The sequence below is a fragment of the Podarcis filfolensis genome (assembly GCF_964270895.1).
Source record: "Podarcis filfolensis genome assembly, chromosome: 5".
Lineage (NCBI taxonomy): Eukaryota > Metazoa > Chordata > Lepidosauria > Squamata > Lacertidae > Podarcis > Podarcis filfolensis.
In genome coordinates, this window is record NC_139608.1 from 36,271,579 (window position 1) to 36,284,885 (window position 13,307).

At 45.1% G+C, this 13,307-nt stretch overlaps 1 protein-coding gene across 12 annotated transcripts in view; it reads left to right on the top strand.

Annotated features, from left to right (window-relative positions):
- Positions 1–13,307, top strand: part of EPHB1 (EPH receptor B1) — a 344,720-nt gene that overhangs the window by 17,947 nt on the left and 313,466 nt on the right. For 4 of the 12 annotated variants that reach the window (XR_014548753.1, XM_083616245.1, XM_083616249.1 and 1 more), the window contains exon 1: positions 1,386–1,857. The exons of 2 other annotated variants lie outside the window; for them this stretch is intronic. Coding sequence is in view for 3 of the 10 variants with exons in the window: in XM_083616245.1 (XP_083472371.1) it covers positions 1,785–1,857 (73 nt within the window). In the remaining 7 variants the exon portion in view is untranslated. Of the gene's footprint in view, positions 1–1,271; positions 1,858–13,307 lie in introns of those variants that run through there. 6 more of the 12 variants (XR_014548754.1, XR_014548755.1, XR_014548756.1 and 3 more) reach the window with 3 other exon arrangements.

Sequence of the window (13,307 nt, forward strand, 5' to 3'; positions counted from 1 at the left end):
GGGTGGCTCCTGTGGACCAATCAGACTGCTGCATTATGGATCCTATTGTTCTAGGACCAATCATATTGCTGCCTTTTGGATCCTATTCAACTCAGTACATAACAGATACAACAACAACAACAACAACAACAACAACAACAACAACGCATTGAGCTTTCTCAGGGGTTGCATCCTGTTTGTGATGTTCTCTCTCAAAAAGCACAGTTACCCTTTCCTGCAAGAAGCAAAGACATTTTTATTTCCACAGGCTTTAAAATGTATTTTTAAAGAAACACAATCAGATAGTATCCTTCTGGATATCATTTGGTGGAAACCAGGGGAGGGGCGCTGGCATACAGTTCCTGCTTGTGAAGACAGGATGGTGGACTAGTTCATCCAGCAGGGCTTTTCTCCAGTCCTCATGATTTGTGTCCTTCATGTCCTTTTCCCACTGAATGAATACACATATTTTTAAAACTATTGTTTAGCGTAAGTGGCTCTATTTCTGTTTCTACTGTAAATTGTCCTGTGATCCTTGGATGAAGAGTGGTATATAAATTCAACAAATCAATCAATCCACAACAATTTCTATAGAACTTAAAAAAAGAAATCAACAAATGACAGCTATCCCTATAAACTTTATAGCTTGTTAAAAGCCAGAGATGTCATCTTGTGATCCTCAAAGGCAAAGTGTCTTGTGTCCAGTCCAAATGTAATTAAAATCATTAAAAAGCGAGAGAGAGAAAGAAAAGAGACTTTGGATCCCAAGGGTTATTAGTGGGATTAAGATGGTCCAGGGCCAAGCCTCGTCAGCCACAGCAGCAGGTTCAGGAAATCTCTGGCTCTGGAGACTAGGATTAGGCAAACCCTTCCGATTGTCTGGATATTAGTTAGCAGGCAAGTTCTGCCTTCATCATGTTGCTCATGTGTGCTGTTAGGTGGAATACATTCCTGCGATTTCCCGTTGATCGTAGGGACAAGAGGAATCTTTCAGAAAGGCTCTGGAGGCCGCGAGGAAGCGCGCTGTAAACAAAAGCCGAACGCGGCTGAAGATATTTAAATAGGTGGCTTCTCGTTAGCTTAAAGGCAGGCGCTGCTTCTGCGTGCAGCGCCCCGAATTAATGCTGCATCAGTGGAAGCAGGAGCGCAGCGCTCCCGATCAGTCACTAGGGGCCGCTCTTCCCCTTCCTTCGGCGCACACACTCTCTCTCTCCCTCGTCCCTCGCTCTCTTCCCTTAGCAAAAGTTTTTCTAAAACTAACAATACCAGCGGAAGGCAGCGCTCGCCGCTGATTGGCCGGGGGATTTTTGCAGGTTGGGTTCCTTGATTGGACAGGAGCTGCCGGGGGTGGGAAGAGTGTGGATGGTACGCGCGGGTGTGGGGGGGGGGAGGCGGGGAAGCCTCTCTCTCTCTCCCCCCCCTCTCCCTGCAGCCTCAGTGGCTGATCCAGTTCTCACTGTACACTTTACTACGGCTTGCAATGTGACACTAAAATATACACTCCCTCGCTCTCTCACGCACACCTCACACACACACACACGCACGCACCCACCCAGACACTCGCACATACCTTCACACACACACATATACACAGACACGCATGCACGCACGCACACACGGACCCACGCGGGCGACGGGGCTATAATCCGGAGTGGAGATCGTTCTTTCTCTCTCTGTGTGTGAACGGATCTAGATCGGTCGCTGCATCTCCGCGTCTGGTTGAAGCGGAGCCCGCGGAGCAGCGGGAAGGGAACTAAGCGCGGTCGCCCGACCAGGAGCTATTTCTCCGCGGGTGCGCCCGCATCATGTTTGGCGCGCCCATGCCATTGGATTTTGTCGTGCTGTTCTGCTTGGCATCTGCGATCGCAGCCGTGGAAGGTAAAGTCGACGGCGGCGGGCGATAAAACTTTTGGCTCTGGCTGTCGGGGCTCCGTTGGGGGCGGCAGCTTCTCGGGACGCGTCCGCGGGGCTCTGTCTCGCCCAGGCACCTTCTCCGGGAGGAAGGCAGGGCGGCGGGCGAGGGGGACTCCGGGGGGACGAGCGGGCAGTGGAGGCTGGGAAGCGCCTGGCAGCCCTTCCTGACTCGCCAGCCAGAGGTTGCAGGGCAGTTTGTGGGGCTGGCTGGCTGGCCGGGCTCCGGGGGGCTTCGCAGCCCCCGGCCTTCCCTCCTGCCTCCGTGGCGCGCAGAGCGAAACCCTTGGCCGTCGAGCAGCCTGGCGTGGCCCCCGAGGGCAGGTCGGGCTGCCGAAGACGAGGAAGGGTCCTCGCTCCGCCCGCGAACGGGAGGTGCGCAAGCGTCTTGCTCTTGGGAGACGGTGCGCATCTTGCGCCTGTGCCTCGCCTCCTCGACGGGCGCTTCCCCACCCGACATTCGCGGAGCTGGCCGTTTGTGTGTGCGTTTGTGGCGGGGGGAATTGCAGAGGAGAATCCGGGCGGGCATGCCTTGCCAATGGCTTTTGACGCGGAAGTAGCGCGGATGCTCCGCGCGCGTGCCTCCTTCGAGGTGTCGCTTAACGCGGGAGTCCCCCCGGCAGATCGCAGTATATAACCGAGCTAGACAATCGCAGGAGCAAAGAGGTCATTTGAGAACCGAAGACCCCGCGCTTCTCCACTGTGACTGGGGCGTGTGTGTGTGGTGTACAACCTGTCACAGACCTCCTTCCCCCACCTCTTGAATGAATCAAGCCATAAAGCAAATCTTGGCTCCTGGAATCCGTTCTCTGCTGTCTATAGATCGTGGCTGGGAGTTTGTGTCACACTCTCATTCACACAAGGAACGAGCAAACCCTCGGTTTTGTAGAGCGAAGGGACACCCGCGAAAGAAACTTTCCCACTCCCACAAAGGAGCGGGGGGGAGTGGCTCAGGGATTTCACCAACCTGGGGAGGAGTGGGGAGGACATCCTTTGGTCTCCATCCTTTGGTGATGAGCAACTTGTGACCTTTTGCATCAAGCTGCCCCAATCTAGTTGGGGGCATCTTTATGAAGAGTCACTTCGGGGTCCACAGGACAGTACTAGGAGGAGGAGGAGGAGGGTGTAGTGCTGTCAGTCATCCCCGCTAGGATGATGAATGACAAACGTGACCATTCAGAAGATGTTCAGCTGGTGCAATTAAATGGAACCATGAAACCGCTTTAGCTGCTGCCTGGATGCAACAGGGCAGTGCAACTTTGGAAACCTTTGCGGTCTAAAATCCTTGCCTTCTTAAACCCCGGGAAGCCTGTTAGTCTTACGGCGGGGACCATCTTCTATAAATAACACCGTGACTGTTTTCTTTTCTTAAAAAAACCTCCAAGTCTCCTCTTTTTTTGTTGAGGGCTGCAGGGATCCACCTTTTAATCCCCGCCTTATCCATGATGTAATTGAGGGATGAGATTAGCCGGGAGAAAAGCACTGACGATCTTTTCCTTTCCTTTTCAAAAGACAAATTCCTTCTTGCACTGATCTTCTCCCAGCTGGTTGTCTTTGCAGGGGCTTTTTCTTTCTTTCATTCTTTCTTTTAAAAAAATGCTAGGTTCAAGGGAGGAGGCTGCTGCCTGCTGGAAGCAGCGTGTGTGTGTGTGTGTGTGTGTGTGTGTGTGTGTGTTGGGAGGGACGGGGGCTCTGGACCTTGCTCCCTTCTTTGCTGCTGACAATTAGAAGCTGGCAGGAATGGGGGCGATTTTAAGGAGACACAGCCCTTAAGGTTTAGTTTAGCAGCCCAGGCTTAGCTATTTGTATTGATTTTGCTTGCCAAGAACGCAAAGCAGGAACGCTAATGATGCTTTATGCGTATTCAACATTTGGGGAGAGAATAAAAACTGTCTACTGAAGGCGATGAGATAATAGCTGCTTAATTTGTGCTACTTCTCTCACTTTTTTTATTACTGTTTTGAATTTAGTGGACTAGAGAGGGAGAGGGCGGGTGTGTGTGAGAGAAGGCATGGCTAAGATGTGGCGTAGCTCCTTAAAGATAGAGCCTGCTTTACATGGCTGAAATTTCATTGGTATTATTTCATCTTAGACTTCTACAAGAGGTGGGAGAATGTTTTTGTGAGTAGGTAGGGTTTGATTTTTTAAAAAAAACAACAATAGCGGTGGCAGCAGCAACACCCACAAAGGAGTTGCACAAAGGATCTGTTACATTTCATAAAAGAAACCATCCTTTGCATTTTGCCCTATGATCCTTTGAAACACTGTTTCTGTATCACTTTCCTCCCCATTGTTTACCTACCAAGTATCTTCTTGCTGTGTTGTTATTTTTTTTCTTTCCAAATTCACAGTTCTGGCTGCATTTTCAAAAGGCACAGAGTGAGTTCACGAATGGCAGGTATTTCTAAGAGATTTCAAGACAGCCTCTTTAAAGTTGCAAATGAACAAATATGTATGCATCCTGTAAATCAAGTTGCTGTTCTGGCGGTAAAACAACCCCCTTGTTCCATTGTGCTATTTTGCCACACGTAAAGCTGGCCACAGTCTGGTCGTTGTCTGCATGCGTGAACAACCTCTGCTTTAGTACGAAATTATGAAGGGGTGGTGGCTCGTTTTCTTTTAACCCCCCTTTACTTTTTTTCTTTTGGTTTTGTTCTGGAAATCTCAGGAGTGCACAGCTCAGCTAACCCCAGGGCAAACAGCTTTGCTTACCTAGCTAATTCCTAGTAACCACAGTGAGGAATGGCTTAAATCCCAGCAAAGCAAAAAATGACAATGGCTGGGAGTGGCAGGGGCTGTGCTGCATGGTTTCACAATACCTGCACCGATACTTGGGATTTAGGTTGGTTTATGGATTATGGTATTGGCTGGAATGCTATTGTCAGGAGTGGGGGAGGAGAGATCCTAGACAATGGGTGAGCGCTAATATGCACTATGGCAAGACAGCTTGTGGCAGAAGAGTGTCTGTTAAAAGTTTGTAGAAAACACAGGAGCGGGGGGAGAGAAGCGTGACACTAAATATTAAGTTTTCAAGCCAGGCTGTGATTTCAGGACTTGATACATTCTGACTATTGAAATTAATGGGGAATTCTCCGGAGGCATTGTGAACATTTTCCTATTTCCTTTTGCATATGGGATGGGGACGTAGTTAGGGATAAGCAAATGTCCGCTAGCTGCTTTTTGTTCCTGCTCTCATTGTTAAAGATTTTGGTATTCCCAGTGCAGTGTTGAAGTGAAATGGACCAGTTTTCCTTCAGCATGCAGTCTTTGGGGATAATGTATGAGTAGCTTAAAAGTCAATTTTTGTCAAAATGCAGGGTTGATAGAACCACCGGCCTGTTTCACACATACATTTAAAGCGCCTTGATTTCTCGACACTCATCTTCTGTACACTTGGTGACTGGCAGCTGAATGTGTGAATGGACTCAAGTTGAAAAGTGTTTCATTTACATATTTGTTGGAGCAGGATTATAAATACTATTGGCCTAGTCCCAGGATGTTCACTGCCAGTGGACACCACACTGATAGTTCTGAGCCCTAATGCTAAGAGGGCTTTTATTTCTAATGGTTGCTAACTTTATGTGGTGGCTAGAGGATGGTATTCCAAACAGGGTGCCTCCTTGTTAAAGTTTCAAAGGATAATCTGGGACTTCATAATAGCAGCTCAACTGCAGGCTGGGTGCCACAACCCAGAAGGCCCTGCCCCATGCACCCATCAGCTGTACCTCTCATACAAAGTATTTGCTTTCATGGACAAAGAGTGGGTGGACAGATTCATGTGGGAAGATGCTTTTTCCAGATATTCTGGCCTCCAACTGTTTAGGGCAGAGTTGGGGAACTTGTAACTCTCAAGATGTTGAGAGAGGACTGCAATGCCCATGATCTCTGATAATTGATGATGCTTGTTGGGATTGATGGGCGCTGGAATCCAACAGCATTTGGGAGTAGTCCACTGATTCCCCATCCATAGTTTAAAGCGCTTTTAATTGCACTAAAAAAAACAAACAAATAAAAACCCAGACCAGAAGCCAGTAAAGATGGTACAACTTAAAAGTCCCATACTTCTGTGAAAACGTGAACTGTAGCAGAGTAACTGGGGCTCTCTTGATAAAATGTACCAAAGGATACACAGGAACAGTTTCTGAACTCACAGACCTTTTTTTTGTATACTGGAAACTTAACTGGAAATTCCTGTTTGACATTTTTATTTCCATTTCCCCCCAGTTGCATATTGCCTATATAGCTTCTTTTTTTCTATAACAGTACACTAACAGTATTTGATTTGATTGTGTAATATTTTCATTCTTGTAAACATTATAATTTAAAAAAGAAAATCTGAAAAAAACCACAAATAAAAACTTTATAAAAAGGAAAGCATTGCATTTAAAGTGACCAATAAGTTCTCTCTGTGGTGTTGGATCAGTGTTGGTCCATTCTCACATGCAATCCACCCTTCTTGAAGTCATCAAATGATGAACATTCATGAGTGAAGCCCATTGAAAGAACACTTATGGGAATGCTTTTAGTCCAGGCTTTGGGAACCTGTAGTCATCCAGATGTTGTTGGACTCACATCAGATGCAGCCAGAAAGGAATTGCATCCAATGTGTTTAAAACATAAGCATAAAATAAGATACATTAAAATAGCAACACCTGCAGTTTATAAAAAAGACACAAAGCTCTCCCCGGCAACAACCCAAATCGTGCCCAATGGCATCCTTCCAATTACTAAGAGGTTGACAGGCATACCAGGTTCTGCATGAGATCACACAGTGTGAGGCGGCCTGATGGGGCCCTTTGCGCCCTCTGAAAGGCCCAGCGGGGCTTGTTGTAACCTTGGGGGGGCCCCCACTGGACCCCATTGCAGCTGCAGGAGGGCTGATCGGGCCTGTCTGGCTGCAGAATATTGAGGAGGCCTGGCCCCCGCCTCCCCAATTGATGGTGCATCTGTAGGTTGGCAAAAGCCTCTACTGTCTAGTGAGCTGGCCCCATTGCTGGTTACCTCCTCCTCAGAGATAAAATGTATTTTTGTTGTTAGGAAGGGGACGGCTAGTTAGTGGCAAAGGAGACTGGCTTGTGGCAGGGGCAAAGATGAATCCTATTTTGAGTCAGCTCTAAATCTGAAGAAATTTAGGCCCAACTCAAAATTGGGTGAGGATTTTCAAATGGAGCATATGTGCCTGTACCTGTACACACATACATAATTTTATTTGTGTTCCGTCTTTCCACAGTTCAAACCATGCTCAAGGCAGCTTCGAACATGAAAAAAGACATAAATATAACCTAACAAAAGAATAAATAAAACATTAAGAAATACAAAACTGAACTGAACAATTTCTACATAAATCACAACAAAATCTAAAGATACAAAATACCAACAGCAAACAACACTGCCACCAACAAAAACCCCCAAACAACACCCCAGTACACAGTTTGTACTCTCACAATTGCAATTATTCCCTCTTCACTTGCCTGCATTCATATAACTTTTTATACCCCAGTCGCTTTAACTGATTTGATATGGTCAACCAATAAGTATATTTAAGTACATGTTAATTGGATGTATCATTTAGTAAAGGAAAAACAATGGCGTCAGGTCTTGAAACGGTATCCATTCCACTTCAAAAGCATGTCTAAAAACAAACACAAGGCAAGATGGAAAGTTGGTTGATGGATGACTGAGTGGAAAATTGAGGCCCTTTGTAGCGGATGGCCTTATATCCTTGCACTCTCCTTCATAGGACCCCTGCCATAAGCTAAAACCAGAGAACACCAGCAAGCAATGAGTTTTCCCTTCTTTGGGGAATAATGGGTTGGATTCAGAGAAATGCCTATGGAAGGGGGTTGGTAGAAGCTGATTTCCCCATCCTCTCCTTGTCCAAGGAACCCTCTCCAAAAGCCTCTCCCACGGGTCGGACCATCTGCATGAGCTGAGGAATGAGGGCAGAGGAGGGAAGAGGGGATTCCCCCAGATCAGATGAAGGCACTTTTTGTGAGCTTCTGGAAATGGGATGGGAAAGCCAGCTTTGTCCAGCTCCTTTCTTTGTGGTCTTTTTCCTGGATCCAGTCCCATGGCAGATGAAGTGCCACCCTTTCTGGTGACCTGCTAGTCACCCCAGCTCACTTGTAGCTCTTTCCTCAACAGGAAGAGAAAGGAATTGTTTACATGCATGGTCTCAAGTGTCTTATGTTCTCCATTTTCCTGGTGCAAGAGCAAGGCAAGATGTGCTTTCCCCCCACTCCACATCCATGTATCTTGCTTCCCCTTCTGTGCTTCTTCGGGCTTGCAGTGAATGGGGCAAGCAGCAACATTGAAAGGGCCAAGTTTTGTTGGCCAGGAGCCACTAGTTGCTGACCACTATCATCAAACTATAACATTGGAAGAGGCTTAGTGGTTCATCTCCAACTCACTGCCCTAAGGTTTCTCAGACATAAGGCAGAGCCTGTGAGACATTTCCAGTTTCCTCTTGAAATCTTTCAACAAAGGAGATACCACAGCTGCCCTTGGTGTCTCGTTCTCTTATAAAGTAGTTGGAATCAGGCTACACAAGCGGAGCAAGGGCTTTGCACTTCACCGCCCAGATTTGCAGGGGCCTTTGGTTTTCAGATATTGTATGATGTTTGCAGAGAAGCCTCTTCACCCTTCTGTCAAGTGGTTTTGGAACTCATCGAGGCGGAGGGGGCAGATGGATGAATCTTCAGTGACATCTGGGCTGTTCCTTTATAGCCAGGAGAAATAGTGGAGCAGCTGAGCATGAGTGAAGTCGTCAGACTCGCTTGGCTGCCATTGATTTCGGATAGAATTAGGCTCACAAATGGTGCTTTTGTCGAGTTAAAGGCACTTAAGATTATAGGAGGGTTCTGTGTTCCTGTGAACATGATTGCAGTTATATTTCTTAAACTTTTGCACAGTCTCTCCCCCCCCCCGGATTAAAATAGGAAGCACGTTTCATTTTTATGCCCCCCCTTCAAGGTACACATATATTTTCTTGATCAGCCTTTAGAACAATTAACAAGCGTATTCCTTGCAAACATGTGATGATAGCCCATTGAATGTTGTTCCTGGGGTATCCCACCTTGTCCTTGGTTTGGGTTCAGGAAGAGGGCAAGAAAGCACATCGAACAGGTGACAGTTGGAGAATTTATTAAGTACAGCGGTACCTCAGGTTACATACGCTTCAGGTTACAGACTTCGCTAACCCAGAAATAGTACCTCGGGTTAAGAACTTTGCTTAAGGATGAGAACAGAAATTGTGCTCCGGCGGCGCGGCGGCAGCGGGAGGCCCCATTAGCTAAAGTGGTGCTTCAGGTTAAGAACAGTTTCAGGTTAAGAACGGACCTCCAGAACGAATTAAGTACTTAACCCGAGGTACCACTGTAGAGGGATAAATGCCCAATGTGGTTCAAAGGTATATCTTCTTCAGAGGTGCACTAGCTTTCTGTGTTCTTCTGTGCCAGCAAAGGACTCTCCTAAATTTCAGACAGATGAAACTGATATTCTTAGACAGAAGCGACCCCTGTAGGCAGTCCCATGCCCTCTTGTTCTCCATGGCCTTTCTAAAGACTTATAAATACAGGGCAAGTAGCTGCCTCCAGAAACTTAACCAGAGCCATTTGGTGCTGTCACTTGACTCACCTCTTGACAATTGACTTGAGGTGTGATGCAGCACTACTCCCAGAGCATTGCAGGACAAATTAGAATGGCTCAGCCACTGACAGCAGTTAACATGAGGGGTGAACATGTGGTCTGGTAAGCACCTGAGGTGGCAAGCAAGTGGGGTGGCGGGTGGGGAGGAAAGCCCACAAGGCATGGGCAAGATTCAGCTCAGGACACCTGGCCAGAGGTTCTCTCTGAATTTGTATAAAGATGCAGAGGCTCTAGAAAAAAGCTACTGCAGTTGAACAGTGGCCTGTAAACCAGTTAAGCAACTTTTGATCAAGCTCATGAGTTGACCTGAAATGAGTTTAAGCCAAATCCCCTGGTTTAGGGTTACAATTTGTAATTGGCTCTGTATCTTTTTATCAAGGGATTGTTTTTAACACGGTACTCAAGTCACAGTTCTTCTGATCGCAACTCAATGTTTTATGGCTTTTTCTTTACGGCACGTGCCACAGTTCATTTTTTAATGATCCAGAGTTATGTGGGAAAGGGAGGGACTTCAAATAATTTCCAGAACCTTCTTTGTGCCTCCCTACACTGTCGAGTCCCTGTTAGGCTCTTGACAACTTTAATCATAACCTTCCGAAACTTGACAAAGAGGAACCTTATTATTTTTAGTCTATCGAGGAAATTACTTTGATAATAAAGCAATATCCTGGGAGAGATTTCCAATTGAAAGGGAGATTTTGGATGAAGTATGTCTGAGGTATGGTATAGCAATTTATTCCATCTGATTTGATTTGAAGCCAAATTGAGTGCCTCCCTCCAAGGTCCTATAAAGAAAACACCTTTTTATGACACTTATTTCATTCTTTTAAATCTTCCTAGACTCAGTTAGAACATTTTACTCAGTGAAGGATTTGGGGCTCTGTTTTAGAAAATCCTCTGCTTTACACATTCTTGTGTGTGTGCACACACTAAATTCGATTTTGTGTGGTTCTCCACACAGGCAAGAGTGAATAACCAAAGTGCGAGTTTTTTCGCTTTAGCTTTACAGTGCCCCTATAGTGGTGGGTCTGCCATTATTTAAATTCCAGCATTGGCTGAGGGATTGTATGTTTGAGTGCTACCTTCCACCCCAGAAAACCTAGCAGGTACACAGAAAAACTAGCATATTAGAGAAAGGGATTTTTCAGTAGTCTTTTCTGTCCTTGGCTAGTTTACTATGTTCAGGAAGAGGGGTTTGGGTTGTCCCCTCCTCCATGGGGGAGAATTCAGTCATCCATTTCCCCACCTGTAATCTAATATGGTTCTGTCCAATAAAAGCCATATAATGATTCTGTATCACATGTCGATCGGCTCCTCCTTCTTTAAGAGCGCTTTATATTAAATTATTGATTCTTGTTGTGCTCTCTGTGACACCGTGGAGAAAGTATTGATAGCGAGGCTCATTTATTTAGTACAGTCAAGATGAAATCATTTTCTATAGCAAAACAGTAGATGAATCTTCCACTAGAAGGCATGTCATCTAGCACTCCAAACTGTTCTTGTATCCTTTCCCCCCCAGGATTCTACTCCTTTTTACAGGAGTGCCTGTTTGTGTAGCACTTGAGAATGGCAACAAAAGGCCAAACTGCATTTCCATTTTTATACCAAGAAGCGATTGTCAGCATGTTGACTGATCTTGTGAGTGCTGGTCCCACTTGCTTCCAACACATGCTAATACTGGCTTGCCATTTCTTGGGTGTCTGCAGGAATTTTTCCAAGAGGGGGGAAGAGTAAATACTCCAAATAAACATACACCATGCATACATCCATAGCAGTAGAGAACAGAGCTACCATTTCTGGTAGATCTGGTGACAGTCTGGAGGTGGGCCTGAGTAGATGTAGCATTTGAGAAATTAATATTCCAGGTCTACAGTATCCCTCCATTGTTTCTCAATATGTAGACTTCATCTGTGGATGGACCTGGCAACTCAGAAAGTTTTTCTGCCTACAGGTGAGTCCCCAGTTTATCCTCAGGCTTCCTTCATCTCCTCCAGCTTTTAATTAATTGCACTCCAGTGAAGTTATATTCAACTTGACTACCCCTGCGTTTTCCTAAATAACTTGACACCAAGATAAACAATCTTGGACTACACTTCAGGGTTCAAACTACACAGCTCCAAACCCCACTAAAAATGGGTATAATAACACCTGGGTTTCTGTGCAGGACTTGTGTAACCCACATTTTCTTGGCCACAGCACTGCCCCCCGCAGAATGGATATAATAATTATTGGCCTTATGGGTATTTGCAATAGTAGAGTAGGCTTTTCTTTTAATGCTTACAAACTCAGGAGGGATGAAATGATATTTTAAAAATACAAAACAAATTCCTGTCATGAACTCTGTTGCTACCTTTTGTTTATGGGCACTTTTAGCCAATCATAGCTGAACTAAAATCATGTCTACTTGAATTGTTTACTATTAGGCAGCAATCATTATCCCACTAGGGGGAAATAAAAGGCTTTAAAACTGAACCAAGAAGTTTGTTCTGTGGACAATGGATGCATCTCCATAGCTTTTGCCAAATTTCTAATCTGCTTTCTTAAATGTCAACCACTAGCCTGATTCTATTCATTTACTAAAAAAGCACACTGAAAGAGAGGAACAAGCTAGTTTCTAACTTAATGAATGAGCAGAATGGTACCTGTGTGTTTTGCCTTATACCGGTATATCCAGTTCTGCATAATATTAGCATCTCTTAACTTACATGTGTAGATGCCAATTCTAAAATCATGGGTTTATGTAACTTACTCAAAGTAGTCCCGTTGAAATTAATAGACCTAAGGAAGTCATTCCTTCATTTCAGTGGGTGTGCTCTGAGTAGAAGGTAGCTGAATACAACACAATTTGCGCAGAAGTGCAATACTTTTCAACACTGTAGGAAAGACTGTGGCCAGGTGGCATGCGTCTGCTCAACCTCTTGCCTAGATGGTAACGTTGATGGACTACTTCAAGACCCCTGCTCTCCCTTCAAATAGAGGAATTCATTTAGAGAAGGGTCCTCTGTAAAGTACAACACAAGGTCACCATAGCTTTGGCTCAAATTGATCATGGTTGAAACTACTGAAATTTGCAAGAATATAAAAGGAGATGACTAACTCCTGAGATTCGCAGCAATGCAAGTACAGTGGTACCTTGGTTTTAGAACAACTTAGTTTATGAACAACTTGGAAATAGAATGCTGCAAACCCAGAAGTAGGTGTTCCGGTTTGTGAACTTTGCCTTGGAAACAGAACATGGTCCGCTTCCTGTTGAGTGTGTTCCATTTATAAATTGAGTCCAACGCTGCTAATCAGAGGCTTTTTGTTGAGTCTGTCGGCTGTTGAGTCCCAAGCACCCACTCAACACAGAGGTGATATTTGGAGCTTTTGTTTTTGCTATTTTTTGTGTTTTTGTTTGTGTGGCTTTTTCGTTTTTTTGACTGTGACTCATTCTTCATTTTATGGGACTTTGTGACTGTGGCTTGTGACTTCATTTTTGTGACTGTGTGGAACCCAGTTCAGCTACTCACTGATTGATTGTGTGACTGCAGAAATGGATAAAAGCCCCCCATCCAAACAATGACTATCATCAGTGCGTGTAAGAAATTTTTTTTTTAATTTTTATCATCTACAATACTGCCTTATTTATTTTATAGTACAGTACATTGATTATTCCTGATCTTATGGATCTTATGGATCAGTGGTCTCGTTAGATAGTAAAATTCATGTTAAATTGCTGTTTTAGGAGTTGTTTTTAAAAGCCTGGAATGGGTTAATCCATTTTGCATTAC